Here is a 20,500-nt window from a genome sequence, read left to right as displayed (position 1 = left end):
GTTTAGAGACAACACTCATTGTGTTAATTTTGACACATTCACTGTGTTATGATTTTATGCAGTAAATGTCTCAGGAATGTGATCTGATGTTACCAAGCAGAATCACCAAAGGAGAAAATCACAATTTTTACAATAATAACCAACTTTTTTAAGCCACCATCAGGGTTTGCTTTAGTTGGGCACATGCTCAGAGACGCAAAAGCGGTGTCCGATTTGTGCACAAACTGATTCTTTTTAATCATCCTATTAAATCGGTTCACAAATCACATCAACAATTCATTCACAAATTCATTCATGGACTGATCGTATTGCAGCTGTTCTCGAGTCAACAACTCATTGATTCAATGATTCGTTCAGAGTGCATCTCCAGTTAACTGAATTTATAAGACTGAGAATTTGCCAAGAACTGGAGGATGTGCAACTGATGGCGAAAAGTAAGTCAGCCTACTAATGTTGAATTTTAGGATTAATTATTGTAACTTAAAATCATATTTAGGTCACAACTGTCAGTTGTTTTTGAACTAAATCTGTGTGCTTCTTTTACTGACTCTGATTCTACCAGGCTTGAGCAATCAACAGGTGATCAGTCCGAAACACAAGTCAACTTAATCAAACACAGAGTGTGTCAAAATCCACCACACCCCGGAGTGAAAAGGAGACAGGTCTGATTCCCAAATCGCTTTTCCATCTGGTCCTCCACGGGTGAACTCCTCCACGATGCCTGGTGGTGGTGCTGGATAGCTTTAGATGCTCAGCACCGAGCCCCCCGTTCAGCATTATTTAACAGTGTAGTATTGTTATCCAGCAACACTTGAAGCAGAATTACATAAATAGTCTTTACTAAACCAAGAAATACTCAGGAGAATCATAGAGGTAAATGACAACACAGAACAAAGAAAAGAAAGTAAAAATACACACTAATGATTAACTGAACAAGACACAGGTGCAACTCAACTGTTAACCATGGTAATTAACAAGTGATTGGAACACAGGAAAGCCATGAAAATGAAACAATGCCTAATAACATGTATGTACAATAATAGAGGCAATTAAAAGAAAAACAATAATAACGTGAAGGTTCTCAAAAACAATAAATCACACACAGGTCTAAAACAATAACAATAATAAAATAAAGACCTCTACCGAGAAAAAAGAAAAGAAATTAATAGTAAAAGAAAGATTAATGACATCAATAAAATATGACTGGTATAACATCAGGCTAATATCTAATATTTAAAGAAAGATTCTGGGATTGACAAGTATTATATGAAAGCATTGATTTATTATTTTACTATATGATAATGGCACAATAACAAATTTTCCATGGATGCTCTGGTCTTCAGTGTTGTTTACATCCACAGCAAAGACATCTGAAGCACTTCCTGGACTGCTGCCTAACCTGGACAAGAATGAGACAAGAGGAGCTGAGTGACTTCATGACATTAATTCAACTTCTGAAACTTGTCAACCATAGTGGAATTTGTTTATAATAACAAGAAAAAGTGATTTAAAGGGGTCATGAATTGAAAAATCAAAATGTCCTTGATCTCTTGACATTTAACAGCCCAGCTAACAGAATTTTGTTATAAGAAGGTTCTCTAAATATTCAGTGTTGGTTCTGGGAACATTAAAAACGTCCAGTTTTCTTGACGTTACAGGAACATTGTATAAGGTATAATGTTCCTCAAACATTCTTTCAACTTAATTTTGATCTAAAATTTCCTTAATGTTAGTAGAATGTTATTTAAAGGCAGAGGTGTAAAGTCAAGGGGTCAGAAAGTAAAAGTCCTGCCGTATTTTTGTATTCCACCCACTGAAGCAGTGTTAAAGTTAATGAGATAATTGAGTGATGATTGAGCATTATTGAAGATACCTGATGATAACAAGCAGAATCACCAAAGGAGAAAATCACTATTTTAAGTCACCATCATTGAGATGAGTGTTTACTTTAGTTGGGCTCTTGACCCTTGACTTTTAGTATTAGATTTTATTTGGGCAGTTTAAACTGCATTAAAACCAACCAGACAAGCAAAGTTAGAAAATGAGGTCAGGTGGTGTTAGTTATGTTTTCATATAATCATTATTTGATCTGAGTCACTGAATTCATTTAGAGCCTAATATCTGAGTTAGATTTACATTATTGATTACAGCAGAAGATCAGCTATTTTACAAAACAAACAAACAAAAAATATATACATTTAAAGTTCTGAAACACACAGATATCAAGAATCAGTCTGTGAATCTCAACAGTGGTGAGAATAATAAAGCATGTTGTAGTGCATTCTGGGAGACACCAATCAAAATTCATCCATGGCTCCCATCACGCATTGCTGCATGAATAAATTATGAGCTGAATTATTTTAGTAATTTTCTTTATTCTCACTATTTAAATTTTGCTGTTTTTCTGTAACTTTTTAGTAGCTTGTTTTCTAATGTTCAGAGTTGATCTGTTGATCAGAATATGTTGCTTGTCACCGTTGTTGAGATTCATACGCTGATTCTTGATGTCTGTCTTTCAAAAAAAAAAAAAATGTATTGATAAAATCCATCTTCTGTATGTAAATGTAACTAAGATTGAGTTCAGTGATTCAGATCAAATAATGATTATGTGAAAACATAACCAACACCACCTGACCATCTTTTCTGTTTGTTTGACTAGCTGTTACAACAGCCCAAACAAATTCTAATATTATAAAGTCAAGGGTCAAGAGCTAAACAAAAACAAACATTTACATTTAGCCACGATGGTGGCTTAAAAATTGTGATTTTCTCCTTTGGTGATTCTGCTTGTTATCATCAGGTGTCTTCAATAATGCTCAATCATCACTCAATTAATCACTTCATTATCTTATTAACTTTAACAATGCTTCAGTGGGTGGAATAAAAAATATGGCAGGACTTTTACTCACTGACCCCTGGACTTTCCACCTCTGATTACACCACCATATAAAACCAATCCATGGCTCCCAGAATGCATTGCGACATTAAGCATGTCACCATTGTTGAAATTCATATGCTGATTCTTGATGTCTCTCTGTGTTTAAGTGGTTCAGTAGTTCAAAGTGGTTTGTGTAGTGATTTTCTTTAATTATACAGTTTAATTGATTAAAACACTGCTGGTTGTCATGTGGTAGAAAAATTTATGCACAATCAAAAATATGAAGTTAATAGATTCAATTCTGGATGAAACCAGTTGATCAGGCCACTATGATGATCATATATTTATCATCAACAAGTAGACAACATCAATTATTTTGGCTGTTATCTACATAACAGACACAGCTGTAGCAACCAAACAAAAACCAACATTTTAATGTCAGGCCAAACTGCCCAACTAAAACAAACACCGATCTCCATAATGGTAACAATCATGACTTATTTTTGATAAAACATCAACATCTGCACATCTTTTAATTCTCAATAAGAACTTCTGTACACTACATAAAATCAAGGTTTAAGTGAAGCTGGTAATGTTGTTTTTTTATTTGCTTAATAATGTCGGAGCTTGATGTCAAACAAAGGTTGGGTTTTTAATTTCAACCAAAATTTGAAGTCTAACTGTGTGTTCACACCGCCGGCGGCGAGAGCGTCAAAGTGACGCTAGTCATTCATTTTCAATGAGAGCCGGCGGCGAGCTCCGGCGAGAGTGGCGCGGCGCGTCTTGGACGGTGAGAGCGGCGAGGAGAGTTGAAATCAGGTTAACTTTATGGTAATGAGCTATGACGCGGTTCGGCAGCAACCAATTAGAATGTAGAGGTCCTTGCTTGAGAGGTTTCCGATTGGTTGACGTGACTTGTCATTTACTTTGGCTCTGCTTTGACCCTCCGGTCGGCGGCGGTTTGAACGAACAGTACAGCGTTGTTGGCAGGGCGGCCAAGGCGAATGTTGACGCTTTCGCCACCGGCGGTGTGAACGCACGGTAAGCAACATTTAAGTCCACATCCAGTGGCCAATGGAAAGCTTTCCACTAAACACTTCATAGGAATGTAAGGGGATAATGCTCTAACAATGTTATCACTAAACATTTTTAGATTGTTTTTAGAGAATGTTTTCCTACCTTTTAGCAGAACATTCTGGGAACAAGAATAAAACTTCAAAACATTACAAATTTCTAAATGGGGAGTGGCATGGACACACTATTCGGACCTGAACAGTTGCGATACACAGTGTGGACGTCAATAATTTTAGATCAGATTCCAATCGGATACACAAACAATCTGATTTGGACTGACAGTATGAACATAGCCTAAATACACAGGTGTAACAAGTGGCCATGGTAACAAACAAGGGTAGCTATGGAAACACAAGGGAGTAAGGAGTAAGCGCAACAAGGATTAGAAAAACTTGACATGACAACGTCACCTATATATCAATGGCACTTGAGCTGTACTTTCTATTTCCTGAAGATGATGTTGTAGTCCTCAGTGTTGTTTGCATCCACAGCAAAGACATCTGAAGAACTTCCTGTACTGCTGCCTGACCTAGACAAGAATGAGACGAGAGGAGCTGAGTGAATCATGACATCAATGTAACCTCTGAAACTCATCAACCATAGTGGAATTATAATAAATAGGTAAGAAAATGTGTTAAGAGACTTTCTGAAGTAAACACGGATACTTTTCTTCCATAAACTTTCTCTGGAGAGAGTGAAATGGTTTTCCTATATGGAGCGGGATCATAGAATAACTGAATTAATTACAGAGGACAAAACAGAAAAAGAAAGTTGGGCTTGAAGTCTTTTTAAAAGCTTGGAGTTTGAAAGCATTAATGGCCACGTTCACATTGTCAGTTTTTGAGACTGCCAACCGCATTTACTTACAGGTGTGAGTCTTGAAATGTCTCGTTCACACAGCAACGTACAGTAGCGTTTGGAACACTGTATGAACGTGCAACGAGAGTCAAGCCTGTATTCTCTTACTAGAAACCATAACGACAGTGACCAATGTAATATTAAAGATGGCGACATCCATAAAACTGAAAAGTCTCATCACTTTTGACATGACAAGAGACCAATTGAACAGTGAGTTCATCCTTTCAAACTTCATTAACCAACAGCAGCATCATTGTAAATATGCCCTAGCCAGAGTCTCTAAAGGTGCCCTAGAACCAGTTTTTAGAAGATGTAATATAAGTCTAAGGTTTAGTCAAATACAGGACTGACAACCATATTTTGTTGCTGTGTGAACGTGACCCATGTCAGTCAGACAGACAGATCAAATGCATATTTATATTAGAATTTCTGACAGTTGGAGTTTGAATAGTTTTTGCTCATATAAACATTCCATCACAGGAAGGAAAAGCAAAAGTAACAGATTACACAACTTCCTCTGACATTTCTCTATAAAAGACACAAATTGACAAAATCACAGGACCTCCATGAAAACAACTGCACTAGCCTTTCAGCCTTCAGTTTTGACATGAAATATAGTGGTAAACTGAATGATATCTGACCTCATTATTGAGGATACAATAGACCAGGAAGATGAAGGTTCCCTGCTGGGAGTTCAAGATAAGGAAGAGGATCTCCAGCTCCTTCCTGCCATTAGTGAAGAAACCCAGAATCCAAGAGCAACCAAGAACCACAAACTGAGCCAGTGTTTTAAATACCATAATCCTGCAGAGAAACAGAGAGAGTTAATATGTCTTTATTGACTACATGTACTTTTGTAAAAGAGCAATTAAATCATGTTTGTTACTTGGTTTGTTTCATCTGTGAAACTTCAGCATTGAGATTTGTGAGAGTTGAGTTCAGATTGATGGTGATTTTGATGAAGAGAATCGTGTTTGACTGCAAAGTAAAGAAATAGTAAATAATCCCATTGTTTTCCCTTTAATATAAATCAAAATCATGAGAAATAAGAAATGTGTTTACTGCTAGTATGACACAAACAGGACCCAGAAAACTCCAGATAAAACCTTTATCCCTTTTAATCCAGCATCTGTTTAAAGGAAAACAATAAAATTAATTTATTATTGACTAAATTAATTTGTCAAAAATACTATTTCAGGTGCTGACTTATCTTTTTAATCATGTTTGTATTCATACAGTGTATGCAAAGCTGTACTGTTATCAGATGGCAGAAATGTCATAAAAGCCCCAAGCTGATGTATTCCCTTCTAATCAAATTGACTTTAAACAACACCAACTCACTGTTCGCTGCCGTAACCTTCAGGAACAAGCCCGACAGACACGCCCACCACACCCAGAGCAATCGTATATCCAATCAAACACAGGAATCCACCGCTAAGCACCTCCCTCTTTTTGGAGCTAATCTGTGATAGGTTCGTCACACAGATGAAGAGCAGCACAGCTTCAATGAACATCCACACAAAGCCGGAGAGAAAGAGGAAGTGCAGCACACCTGATATCACGGCACACGACACCTGGAGACCAAGAGAGACGGTTATGATGATTCTCAGTGAGGCTGTGCTGAGCTGTAGGGCTCCTTCATCATTCTCACCTGATGAGGGCGTATGAGGCTCAGGAACTGTTGTGTGAGCAGGAACAGAAGGTGAGCCAGCAGAAGACTGATGCAGATGTTGATTCGAGCCACATTATTCACTCCAGGACTCCACTGACAAAGGGCAAAGGTCAACAGGGCCAAACTGAAGAACACCAGCCCCACGATCACACACACCAAATTCAACAGCTCCAGCAGTGAGTCGCTCTGAGAAAACATGTCAGAGTAAATGAGTGCCAAATCTGTGCTGTTCTTCAATGGTCACTATAAATGTACTCGTACCTCTGGTGGTCTGCTGGTTTGCATGATGAGAGCGAATGTCGACAGATGGACACAGGAACACACAGTGTAGCTGCTGTTGGTCTCTAAAACAGAACAACCATCTACAATCCACTCGCTGATATTCCAGTACACACAGGACAGAGAACCGTTGGGGTCGAACTCCTGGAGAAAGAAGAAAGAACATGAAGAAAATATTACAAGACTGAATATTAGATGTTTTCAGATGTTCATCAGTTCTCAGGTTGGACAGAAACACATTTCAGTCACTCACTCTGATGTGTTTGAGGGTGAAGTTGACTGGTTTGGTGAGTTTAGTGTTGGTGGTTTTGGGAAGAGTAGCTGAGATCACAGTGGACATCATGGTTTTAATCGTGTCATTTGATGTGTTGAAGAAGTCGGGCTTCAGTAGATTCTCCATTTTGTTGAAGCTCATGAAAGCCACAGCAGCTGATCCTGTGTGACAGAAACAGAAGCTTACATGCAATACTATAATAAAACAACAACAATAAATAGTAAGTAAATTTGGTTTAGTACATTTGTAATAATGCTGCGACAAATCTTTCTTTCCCTTTCGATACTTCACTCGTACTGCGTATGGGGAAAAGTCTCCCATTTTCCCCGTCACTGAAGCCTTTTTCAATAACGCAGTGTAACTGCATCGTCATTGGTTCACTCATAGACAAGTTGTTGAACCAATGACGGCGCGGCATAGTTGCGCGACCTATGGCGAGAGAGCGCGCGAACTTTCCCGCCGAAATGGGCGGGGCAAGGGGGTATATAAGCAGGCGTTTCGCCATAGGATTTCAGTCCTTTCTCCTTCAGCGACGACAACGCATCTCTTCGCTGATCTCCGCCTGAAGCCTGAGGAAGCTCGCCGCCTTCAAGAAGCTCCCGCCGCCGTCTGAAGAGGCCCCGCAGCGGACCCAGCTGAACTCGCCGGTCGGAGACAGCACCGGCGCCCTCGCTGACTGCCGCCCCGAGCGCCGTCCTCGAGACGCCCGCCTCCCGCCTCCCGCTCCCGCTTCCGGCCGCCTTCTCAGCGTGTCTCCTGCCGCCATCCGGCGCGCCTTTGAGAGTTTCTCCGCGGCTTATTGCTGCTCTAAAAGAGCGTTTTCCTCAGCGGTTCTACCGCTCTAAAAGAGCTTCCGCGGCCCTCGCCGCTCTAAAAGAGCCCCCACCAAACGCCGATATAACGTTATACACTCTTGTGGCACGTGCAGAGCCCCTCTGCACGATGACGACGGACACAGCGAGTGCGTCGCGTGCCTGGGCAAGTCCCACGCCGACAGCGCGCTCGCTGGACCCGCACTGCGAGAGCATGAGCCTTGGTTCTCTGCGCTCGTGGGTCGCCTTCTTCACTGAAGGCGATCTCGCCGCTCGCGCCCTCCCGTCTCCTTCCTCCCGCGAGCCGGCCAGGAAGAGACAGCGGGGTAGAGCGACTCAGCGCCTGGAGTCGTGTGAGCTCACGCCGGCCCAGCCCCAGCGTGCCTCACCTTCTCCCACTAGAGAACAATCTCCCGTCTTGTTCTCCCGACCAGAGCAGCGTCCCTCTGCAGATGCGAGCGACCTCGTCTCGTTTGGAGGATCTGATGAAGAGCCCGATGACTCCATGTCTCTTGCGGCTTCTGAAGCGGAAGGATGGGCTGGCGAGCGAGGTGCACGAGGAGCTTACGAAGTCGTGGCGCGCTCCGTACTCCGCCCGCCTCCACACAACGCACCTTTCTGCCCTTACTGCTGTCGACGGCGCAGAAGAAAAGGGCTATGAGCACTTGCCGCCCCTAGATGAAGCGGTGGCAGCTCACCTTTGTCCTCCCGCGGCTGTGGGGTGGAAAACCAGGAGAGCCCTGCCTTCCAAGCCCTGCAGAACCACCTCTACACTGGCTGGAAGAGCCTACACCTCTGCTGGCCAAGCTGCTTCAGCGCTTCACACCATGGCGATCTTCCAGGTGTTCCAGGCCAAACTCCTCCGCTCCTTGGACGAGTCCGGCACTTATGCACCTGCCTTCAAGGATCTCCGCAGCGCCACCGATCTAGCCCTGCGGGCCACGAAGGCCACTGCCCAGGCCATCGGGCGTTCCATGGCCAGCCTGGTTGTGCTTGAGCGCCATCTTTGGCTCAACCTCACGGAAATCAAGGACCTGGATAAGACGGCCTTTCTGGACGCCCAGGTCTCCCCTCCGGTCTCTTTGGGCCAGCGGTGGATAGTTTCACTGAGTGCTTCACAGCAGCGCAGAAGTCGTCTCAGGCCATGAGACACTTTCTGCCCAAGCGCTCCAGCTCTGCGTCTGCTCCTAGCCGCCCCAGGACTGCACCGGCTCAGCAGACCAAGCCTGCCCCATCCACCTCTCAAGCAGCACCGCCTAAGGAGCATCGTCAGCGCCCTCGCCCTGCTAAGCGCCATTCCTCCTTCGAGACGCCAGGGACCCCGGCCCAAGATTGTGCTGGACCCGGTGACTCCGAAGACGTCCTGATCCAAAAGCAGGAAGGAAGAGGGTCGGAGAATGTCTCATTACGACTGGACCACCCCAAAAGCTCCCTCGTGCAGTCTCTGTGTTGTAGCTGGGCCCACACTTGTTGCGCCCAAACAAAACGCCGTTTTCACGGCGAACACTATTTTACTTCCTCGAAAAGAGAGCAAATTTCCTCTTCCACCTCCTTTGGTGCACGGCCCCCTTCCCAGCGGCCTGTCACCCGACATCATTCAACCCCTTGTCACTCGGGCCGAGGCCTGGCAGGCCATCCCCGGCGTGTCAAGTTGGATCCTTGGGATCATAAAGCAGGGCTACTCGCTCCAATTTGCACGACGGCCCCCTCGCTTCGGAGGGGTGCTTCAAACCTTGGTGAACCCGGACGACGCCCCTGTCCTCCGGGCCGAGGTCATGACCTTACTGAAGAAAGGGGCTATAGAAATAGTTCCCCCTTCAGAAAGCGAGTCAGGCTTTTACAGCCGTTACTTTCTGGTCCCCAAAAAAGATGGCGGCCTCAGGCCCATCCTAGATCTCAGACTTTTGAATCGCTCCCTCATGAGACGGAAGTTCAAAATGCTGACGCTGAAACAGATCCTCGCACAGATTTGTCACGAGGACTGGTTCTGCTCGCTGGATCTGAAAGATGCATATTTTCACATCCAGATAGCCCCCCTTCACAGACGATTCTTGAGATTCGCATTCGAGGGAGTGGCATACCAATACACGGTCCTGCCCTTCGGGCTGTCTCTGGCTCCCCGCACTTTCACCAAGTGCATGAACGCGGCGCTTTCCCCTCTGAGGCAGATGGGAATCCGGGTTCTGAATTATCTCGACGATTGGCTCATTTTGGCCCATTCGCGAGTTGAGCTGGAACACCACAGATCCGTGCTCCTCAGCCATCTACAATGCTTGGGTCTCAGGGTCAACCTAGCCAAGAGCTCACTGCTCCCCAGCCAACACATTTTGTTTCTGGGGGCAGTCTTCGACTCAGTCCGCATGACGGCAGTAGTCTCGCCAGAGCGCGCCCTGGTGGTACAGCAGCTCGCGGCTTCCGTCAAGAACAAAGCCTATCTTCCTCTGAAGCTCTTCCAGAGGCTCTTAGGGCTGATGGCTTCCGCCTCCCCAGTTCTGCAGCTCGGCCTTCTTCGGATGCGGCCGCTACAGTTCTGGCTGAAATCCCGGGTCCCCCCACATGCCTGGCGGCACGGCCGCTTGTGTCTCAAGGTCAATCGGGCCTGTCTTTTAGCCCTGAAACCTTGGACGAACCCTGCTTGGTTCAGTCTTGGGGTACCCCTACAGGCGGTGTCACGAAGGACGGTGCTCTCGACGGACGCATCCAACTCAGGTTGGGGGGCTCTGTGTGAGGACAAACCGGCCTTCGGCTCGTGGTCCCACGAGGAAAGCCATCTCCATATCAACTGCCTCGAAATGTTGGCAGTAATGAAAGCCCTGCAAGCTTTCCAGGCTCACTTGACGGGACGCCACGTCTTAGTCCAATCGGACAGCATGACTGTGGTGTCATATATAAATCACCAGGGCGGTCTTTCGTCCAGCCGCCTATGCGCTCTGGCAAAACGTCTTCTGGAGTGGGCAACACCAAAGCTTCGGTCGCTCAGGGTGACTCATATACCTGGCAAAACCAACCTGGGTGCAGATATGTTATCACGGAGCAACGTCCCCTCAGACGAGTGGATGCTCCATCCCCAGATGGTTCTCAGTATTTGGGAGCTCTTCGGGAGAGCAGAGATAGACCTCTTCGCCTCAGAAGACAACTCTCATTGCCCAACATATTTCTCAAAGGAAGTCGATGCGCTGGCCCACACCTGGCCCAGCACACTCCTTTACGCATTTCCCCCGATCGCACTGATCCCACAGGTCATCAGGCGAGTCAGGGAAGACAGACACAGAGTCCTCCTAGTGGCCCCACTCTGGAGGAGCCAGACTTGGTCCTCAGAGCTGTTCAGGCTCTCCACGAAAGCCCCATGGCCCATTCCCCTGAGGCGGGACCTCCTCTCTCAGGCGAACAAAACAATCTGGCACCCACAGCCAGAGCTCTGGGCTCTACATCTCTGGTCCCTCGATGGGAGCTGACTAACCTTCCCAGGGACGTACTAGAGACCATATCTCAGGCGAGAGCCCCGTCCACGAGACGCCTCTACGCCCAGAAATGGTCGGTCTTTGTTGATTGGTGTTCCACACGCAACATAGACCCCGTAGAATGTGACGTATCTCCGATACTGTCCTTCTTACAGGAGCGTTTGGATCTGGGGCGCGCCCCCTCAACGCTCAAGGTATACGTAGCAGCCATCTCAGTGTTTCATGCTCCTATTGCTGGCCAGTCAGTGGGTCGACACAACCTTGTGGTTCGTTTCCTAAAGGGTTCTAGGCGGTTAAATCCTCCTCGTCCCCTTACTGTTCCCACTTGGGACCTTTCCTTGGTCCTTAGGGCTCTCAAAGGTACCCCCTTTGAGCCGCTGAGTTCAGCTGACCTCAGGCCATTAACCCTGAAAACCGCTCTGCTACTTGCACTAGCATCGGTCAAACGCGTTGGCGACTTGCAGGCCCTCTCTGTGAGCCCTGCGTGCCTCGAATTTGGGCCTAACGACTCTAAAGTCGTGCTGAAACCTAGACATGGCTACGTTCCCAAAGTGCTCTCTACTCCGTTTAGAGCTCAAGGCATTTCGCTCTCTGCTCTTCCTCCCTCCACGGATGAACAGGAGCTGGAGTTACTCTGCCCTGTCAGGGCATTGAGGACCTATGTAGAGCGATCGCAGCCCTTCAGGCAGTCGGATCAGCTCTTTGTCTGTTTTGGTGGCCGCACCAAGGGGTCCTCGATCTCAAAACAACGTCTCTCGCGTTGGATAGTCGACGCGATTAATCTCTGTTACTCCTCCTTGGACATTCAATGCCCCTTAGGAGTTAGGGCCCATTCCACTAGAGGAATGGCTTCCTCCTGGGCTTGGTCTAATGGAGTTTCCATTAAAGACATCTGTGAGGCGGCCGGCTGGTCCTCGCCATCCACTTTTATCAGATTTTATCATCTGGACGTTCCGGCCTTACAAGCCCGGGTCCTCTCTGTTTAACTAGGTGGCCTCTTCAAGTTTCACATCTCACCAGTCAGGAGTTATCTCCTCCTTGTAGTGTAACAAGGGTTTACGACGGCTTTGCCTTCCTACTTGCTCTCTTGGTTCCCTTTCGGTGTCCAAAGCAAGTTATGTCGTTCCCTGCCGTGGCACGGCGCGGTTGAATTCGTTCCCCATACGCAGTACGAGTGAAGTATCGAAAGGGAACGTACTCGGTTACTAACGTAACCTTGGTTCCCTGAGATACGGAACGAGTACTGCGTTACTTGCCGTGCCACGAGGCTGCGGCTTCAGTGTCGTCGCTTCAGTCGATTGGCCTGAAATCCTATGGCGAAACGCCTCCTTATATAGCCCCTTGCCCCGCCCATTTCGGCGGGAAAGTTCGCGCGCTCTCTCGCCATAGGTCGCGCAGCTATGCCGCGCCGTCATTGGTTCAACAACTTGTCTATGGGTGAACCAATGACGATGCAGTTACACTGCGTTATTGAAAAAGGCTTCAGTGACGGGGAAAAAGGGAGACTTTTCCCCATACGCAGTACTCGTTCCGTATCTCAGGGAACCGAGGTTACGTTAGTAACCGAGTACGTTTCCTTTCCTTTCTTTTTTTTTTTTTTTTTATTGAATCAAACTTAAAAACATTTCACATACTTTCATAGTTGTTCTTGGCGATCCCAATGAGATCGATGTCCACCGAAGAATTTGTCGTGTGAAGTGGAGGGATTTTATCTAAGGTGACATTTGGTCCAACCATGAAGACTTCAACCTCTGATTAAAAAACAAACAAGCAGTTACGTGCTATTTTGTTTGCAATTATAAACTTTTTTTTAAAGTTAAAGTTATTAAAGTCCAATTAAATAATTCATTTTGCACAAAAGACAAACAAATTAAATTACTAATGTTGGGTTTTCTTCTTTGATCGTTTGAACCCTTCAGGCCTTTTTTAATAATTATAATCCGTTATAATTAATTCACAATATATGTAACACCCAAAGTGAACATATGAGTCCATCTTACCATACTCATAACATCATATTTTTTTCAGACCATTACAAATTTACTTTACAAACACAAAGTTAAAGCAGCAAGGGAATAATTATCAATAAAAGATAACGAATCAAGAGCCCAACTAAAGCAAACGCTGACCTCTTTCATGGTGACTTGAAATGAAACATTCCATAAAACATTAACCTCTTAACTGTCACGATCCCGTTGGCGGGACGCCTCCCAGCCAGCACACCCATGTAGGGCCCACATGGTTTAGCCCAGATGAAATGAACATTGTTCAGAGTGCACACTACAGGCTGTTAAATGTAACACTGAATCAGTGTTGGATTTAATGAGATAATTAAGTAATTAATTAAGTGATGATTGATAATTATTGAAGATAGCTGCTGTTAACAAGCAGAATGAATGAAAGAAAGAGAAACAACAAGAACAGAAAACAATTGAAACACTAGAACTACAACTGACTTCAGCCGCAGCCTTAGATGAAATCAACTGAAGATAAAAGAAGACATTAAATCTCTCCAGATCTCAGCAGAGGATTAAACAACTCCATATACAGAAGCTCTTATTGAGAATTAAGAGACTGTTGTTGATGTTTTATTGATTTTTTTTTTTATGTTACCATCATGGTGATCAGAGTTTACTTTAGTTGAGTAGTTTGACTTGTTTTTAATAATGTTAGGGTTTCTCTGGCTGCTGTAACTGCTGAATTAGTTACGGCAAGAAAAACAAGAGAAAACTCAATCTGATGCTGTGTCTGCTTCATGATAAGAATATAATCACTGCGCAGTGGCTTAATTCACTGGTCTTATAACTGAGTTTAATATGAGCAATATCTTACTAACTGTGTTTTAATGTGATTGATGTAAAGATCCAGCACAGTTTTAATCAGAAAAAATGAATGATTTTAAAACAGATGGTACATTAAACACTTTGATCTACAGTGAGCTTTACTCACAAACATACATCAAGAATCAGCGCATGAATCTCAACAATGGTGACATGCTTAATGCTGCAATGCATTCTGGGGTCCATGGATGAGTTTTGCATGATGCACCCAGAATTCATTGTGGCATGAAGCATGTCACCATTGTTGAGATTCATACGCTGATTGTAAATGTCTGTGTGTGAGGAAGATCAGCAGGAGTTTTAAAGTGTTTAGTGTACAATGTGTTTTAAAATTCATTCAGCTTTTCTGATTAAGACCGTTTTATCATTTTATTTTTAGAAAAGTCAACAAAAACTTAACATTTTATTCATATAAAGCTCAGTAGTGATGGGTCGTTCGCGAACGAGCCGACTTTAAGAGTCGGCTCTTTTATGTGAACGTTGGGAGCCGGCTCACATATCTCAAGAGCCGACTCTATTTTTCAAAATATAGCCTATAGAAATTAAATCATTATGTAATGAATGGTTTTAATTTTATTTAAAACAATAGACTAATAATTAAAAGAACAACACAAAAAATTATAATTAGGCTATATAAGCACACACACTCTTTCGTTTCGACTGTCTGATCAGCCTCACGGTCTGTAGTCGAAACTCGGAGGAGAGGAAAAACAGCATTTCTGAATGCAAATCTCTCATAAAATAAAAATATGACCAGCAGTGTGTGTGTGTGTGTTCATTATGAATAATATATCCTAACTAGTGAGAGCTCATATGGCAATAAAAAAAGAGAAAAAGAGGGACCAGTTTAATCCTTTCAGTTATTTATTTTTCTTTAATATTTAATATGGGTTCTATTATGTTGTTCAGATTTTATTTGTTTTGAATGTTGGTTCTATACATTAAAAAGTTGTAATTTAAATACAAATGTTTAATAGTATTTTTTTTTATAACAAATCAATGCATTTTTAAAGAAATTGTGAGACATTGTGAGTATGAGTTCATTTAATAATTTAATTAGAACTGTTTTCACACCTATCATAATCAAAGTCATAGTTAAAACATGTATTATTTAAAGAGCCGTTTGTGAGCCAAAAGAGCCGGCTCTTTTCAGGGAGCTGAGTCAAACGAGCCAGCTCATGAAAAAGAGCCAGAATGCCCATCACTAAAGCTCAGCCATTAGATCAGTGAAATAAGCCACTACATGACAGTTATGTTCTTATCATAAAGCAGCTGATCATATTTTCTCTTGTCATTGTTGCCATAAAAGCTACAACACAGACACAGTAAAACTAACACTAAAAAAGTCAAGAGTAAAACTGCCTAACTAAAGCAACACTGACCTCGATCATGGTGACATCAAACAAAACTATTTTTTCAACAAATCTTCAACATCTAAACCTCTGGTAATTCTCAATAAGAGCTTCTGTAGATGTATGTCAGAAATAAAGTCAGTCTGGTTAGTAATAAGTGAAGCTGGTAATGCTGTTTGTGGAGATGTTTGATCAGATCTTCAGAGATTTAATGTCTTTTATCTTCAGTTGATTTCATCGAAGGCTGTGGCTGAAGTCATAGTTCTTCAGTGATTCTCCTCGTTATCACCTAATTATCTCATTAACTCCAAGACCAATTCAGTGTTACATTTAATAGCCTGTAGTGTGCACACTGAGTAGTGTTCATTTCATCTGGACTAAACCATGTGCTAAACAAGGGTGTGCTGGTTGGGAGGCGTCCGACCAGTGGGACTGTGACAGTTAAGGGGTTAGTTAACAATTTTTTTTCTCTCTTTCCTTCAATGATTCTGCTTATTATCATCAGGTGTCTCCACTAATTGTCAATCATTACTCAATCATCAATCAATTATCTTATTAATTTTAACACTGCTTCAGTGTTACTTTTTAACACCCAGTAAGATGGACTCATATGTTCACTTTGGGTGTTAAATTAATACTGGGGATTTTATTGTGTATCTGTGATTCAACAAAGATTTGCAAGATGATGCAGTGAAAATCTTTTTATTTAAAAATGTTTTTTATTGAACTCTAGAGAAATAAGTGCATAATAATAATATGCTCATGTTATTAGCATATAATAAAAATTAGTTTGTAAATTTAAATGACAGTCGGATCATTTAAGGCAGTTGGTTTCTGCAAATGAAATGAGGTAACACAAATTTTAATTTAGTTCACGGTATCTTTACAGTAACACACTGTAGATTACAGTAAATAACTGTACAATCAATAGTAAATTATTTTAATATTTTACTGTAAAAAAGCCCGGCAAGGTCAAACAGTGTATGAATGAATGAATGAGGCATTTATATAGCGCTTTCATATGTACTACAGTACACCCAAAGCGCTTTACAATCATATCAAGGGTCTCTCCTCATCCACCACCAGTGTGCAGCATCCACTTGCATGATGCGACAGCAGCCACAGTACAACGGCGCCAGTGCGCTCACCACACACCAGCTGTAGGTGGAGAGGAGAGAGAGTGAAAGAGCCAATTCAATGGATGGGGATTATTAGGAGGCCGTGATTGGTAAGGGCCTATGGAGGGAATTTGCCCAGGACACTGGGGTTAAACCCCTACTCTTTACGAGAAGTGCCATGGGATTTTTAATGACCACAGAGAGTCAGGACCTCGGTTTAACGTCTCATCCGAAGGACGGTGCTTGTTACAGTACAGTGTCCCCGTCACTATACTGGGGCATTAGGACCCACACAGACCACAGGGTGAGCACCCCCTGCTGGCCTTACCAACACCTCTTCCAGCAGCTACCTGGTTTTTAATTGAGTGATGATTGACCATTATTGAAGACACCTGATGATAACAAGCAGAATCACCAAAGGAGAAAAATCACAATTTCTAAGTCACCATCGTGGAGATGAGTGTTTGCTTTAGTTGAGCTCTTGACCCTTGACTTTTTAATATTAGATTTTGTTTGGCTGTTGTAAATGAATTAGAACAGTCTGACAAGCAAATAGAAAAGATGATCAGCTGGTGTTGGTTATGTTTTCACGTAATCATTATTTGATCTGAATCACTGAACTCATTTAGAGCCCAATCTCTGTGTTACATTTACATTATTGATTACAGCAGCACTGTGATTCTACAGCAGAAGACCAGCTTTATCAATATAATCCAAAAGATCTCTTATAAGTTATTATGACATATTAATCGAAATCAAATTTCTTTTAGGCACACACAGACATCAAGAATCAGCCTGTGAATCTCAATGACGGTGACAAGCAACATTACCGGATCAACAGATCAACTCTGAACATTAGAAAACAAGCTACTAAAAAGCCACATAAAAACAGAAGATAAGAAATGGTGACAATAAAGGAAATTACTAAGACAATTAAGCTCATCAATTATTCATGCAGCAATGCATGATGGGAGCCATGGATGAATTTTGATTGGTGGCTCCCAGAATGCACTGCAACATGCTTTATTATTCTCACCACTGTTGAGATTCACAGGTTGATTCTTGATGTCTGTCTCTAAATGAAAACCTTTTTTTATTTGATCAAAGCACCTTTTAAGAAATACTTCAGATTATATCGTAAAAGCTGATCTTCTTCTGTAGAGTCTAGTGATGTCCGGTTCGCAAATGAGTCGTTCTTTTTAACTGGTTCACCAAATCGGTCTGAATCGTTCCAAACAGTTCGCATCTCCAGTTAGCAAACATGAATCCACAAATTACTAAAGTTATTCACTTTTTGACGTGCCTGACACTACCTCTCGAAATAAACCAACATCCCGGAGTTATTCAGTTACTCCAACAGTACAGTGACTTAACCTGCTGTGAAGAGAGAACTGATGATGATGAGCACGAGCTGCAGAGCAGCTGATATGAGTGCGCATGCGCGGCGCACACGAACATACACGGCCTGTCACCGTTCTCGTTTTCGATTCAAGAACCGGTTGCAACGGTTTTCGGATCATCAGTACACAACCGAGAACCGCTTCTTTCGGACATTTCCGATTTGAGAACCGGTGAGCTGATGATACTGCGCATGCGTTTAACTTTTCAAGTGAACGAAAAGCACGTTAGTCAAGTTTTGTTGAACATTGGACAGTGTGATAATATAAAACATACTGGAAATATGTGACCCGTCACGGAAACCAGGGTCACAAGTCGGCAGCACAACTCTCGAGCAAAATGAGAAAGAAGCATTTTTTTTTTCAAAATTGGTGATTTTTTTTTTTTTTTTTTTTTGCAGAATCTGTTAGTTGAGATAATGAAGAAGCCTTTCCATGTTTGAGATAGCAGTATTGGTATATTAAAAAGTGTACATTTTGAGGTTGAAATCGGCTTGTTTTTCGGAGATTCTAGCACGCAGTAGGGGCGTGTCATTGTCTGTGTGTATTTCCATACTGGGAAGCGTGGCTACTTATTATGCAGCGCTCTGGCCGGCTCTAGCTGATATCAAAATTCAATGAAGAACTGTGGCCGTTACACCGAAAATTTTTTGAAGTACTTCTTCGACAAGCCGGATGCTTATGAACAAGCGCTCACTGATTCTGAAGACGATCTGAGCGACGATGAAAGCGGCATAATAAGACATTACCTCTCTGGAGTCGGGTAACATGCCGGCGCATTTTGCAGGATTTTTTTCATATAATGACACTAATGACAAAAAAATTATACTTATGTCTGAAAAAACGTTGAAATGTCAAGTTTTAAATCGTGTAAGTCAAATCGAAAACAAACCTTCTGTGTTTATGTAATCTGTATGAAAAGAGAGCCATGTCAGAAGTCTGTGATTCAGCTCATTATCCGCTAATGCGGCCACGCCCACGGAGCCAGCGCTATTCAGACGCAAATTCAGTCAATACATGCATTCATCGTCTCAATCGTGTATTTATTGTCTTGAAAAGTGTTTTGAATAGCCAAAGTTAGCGATCTCTGGCCTCTGTTAGTTCAGTTAGTATCCTTTATTATTAATAGTATGTGGTCCATGCAGCTTTACAGGGGGTATGGCTTATCTAAATGAGATGTAAATTAGCCCTATTGTCACTCCCAGATCAAACTAATGTTCAGAAATAGTTCTACAAATTTATTTTTCTATATTATTTAAAAAGCAATATAGTGAAAGTTGTGCAGTTGTGCTTTCAAGTTATTTTTTTTAAAGATTGGAAACATTTATTTGTTTCATAAATAATCCATGGACAGTTTATTTAATTTCTAAACAAGATGATATAAAGATAACTACAGCGAGAGCAAACAAGCGACTCCTTTTGAATCGCTCTCGCGGTTCTCGAATCTCAATCTCATTCTCATTCTCGAGTAGAATCGGTTGCAACGGTTTTCGGATCATCAGTACACAACCGAGAACCGCTTCTTTCGGACGTGTCTGATTTGAGAACCGGTGAGCTGATGATACTGCGCATGCGTGATTCAGCTTGTGATCTGAAGCTACCGAACAGTAACATCACAGCACCGGCTAACTAGGACAACTGATGCTATGAGAGGACTCGAATGAGGGGCCAATCTGGCGAAACATAAGTTTATTTAATTACAAATAAATCGTACTGTAAGAGGATCATGGTTTCTGCGCTGATGAAGACTAATTTATTCACTTTATAACTGTAAAACTTTGTTTGCACATCACTGCCTGTATAACAGCCAAACTACATCTAATGTTAAAAATTCAAGGGTCAAGAGCTCTACTAAAGCAAACCCTCATCTCCACGATGGTGACCTAAAAATTGTGATTTTCTCCTTTGGTGATTCTGCTTGTTATCATCAGGTGTCTTCAATAATGTTCAATCATCACTCAATTTATCACTTAATTATCTCATTAACTTTAACACTGCTTCAGTGGGTGGGATAAAAATATGGCAGGACTTTTACTCACTGACCCCTGGACTTTCCACCTCTGCCATACTATCCATCCTAAATAGTATGTGAGATTAAAATAAGTGTGTCTCAAAGTGTAGTATGTTGAAAAGAGTATGCCAAAAGTCCCCGGATGGTCTACTATTGCCGGTAGATTTTCGAAGTGTGGATCCGTGCACACTATAGAGGCAAATATTGCCCATAACCCATTGCGCTCTGGATGAGGATTCAGTTCAGAACTACAAACATGAGTAAAAGTGTTAAAAAACTACAAAACATGGTGGATATGCGCGACCGTCGGTGAGAGGTTTAACCCCTTAACTGTCACGGTCCCGCTGGCTGGACGCCTCCCAACCAGCACACCCATGTTTAGCACATGGTTTAGCCCAGATGAAATGAACACTACTCAGTGTGAACACTACAGGCTGTTAAATGTAACACTAAATCGGTGTTGGAGTTAATTAG

General features: G+C 42.8%; 1 protein-coding gene across 1 annotated transcript in view; it reads right to left on the bottom strand.

The window, feature by feature from the left end:
* Positions 1-1,215: 1,215 nt before the first annotated feature.
* The window catches only part of LOC137032791 (adhesion G protein-coupled receptor E3-like), a 41,306-nt gene continuing 22,021 nt past the window's right edge, over positions 1,216-20,500 (bottom strand). The window contains exons 10-19 of the mRNA XM_067404740.1: positions 12,943-13,059; positions 7,015-7,196; positions 6,744-6,905; positions 6,462-6,668; positions 6,152-6,384; positions 5,873-5,939; positions 5,697-5,788; positions 5,452-5,614; positions 4,363-4,481; positions 1,216-1,399 (exon numbers count right to left, since the gene is read on the bottom strand). Coding sequence (XP_067260841.1) covers positions 4,422-4,481; positions 5,452-5,614; positions 5,697-5,788; positions 5,873-5,939; positions 6,152-6,384; positions 6,462-6,668; positions 6,744-6,905; positions 7,015-7,196; positions 12,943-13,059 — 1,283 coding nt within the window. The 3' untranslated portion in view covers positions 1,216-1,399; positions 4,363-4,421. The remainder of the gene's footprint in view (positions 1,400-4,362; positions 4,482-5,451; positions 5,615-5,696; positions 5,789-5,872; positions 5,940-6,151; positions 6,385-6,461; positions 6,669-6,743; positions 6,906-7,014; positions 7,197-12,942; positions 13,060-20,500) is intronic.

This window comes from Chanodichthys erythropterus, chromosome 12, assembly GCF_024489055.1.
Source record: "Chanodichthys erythropterus isolate Z2021 chromosome 12, ASM2448905v1, whole genome shotgun sequence".
NCBI lineage: Eukaryota > Metazoa > Chordata > Actinopteri > Cypriniformes > Xenocyprididae > Chanodichthys > Chanodichthys erythropterus.
This window is presented reverse-complemented; position numbering and strand designations above follow the sequence as displayed.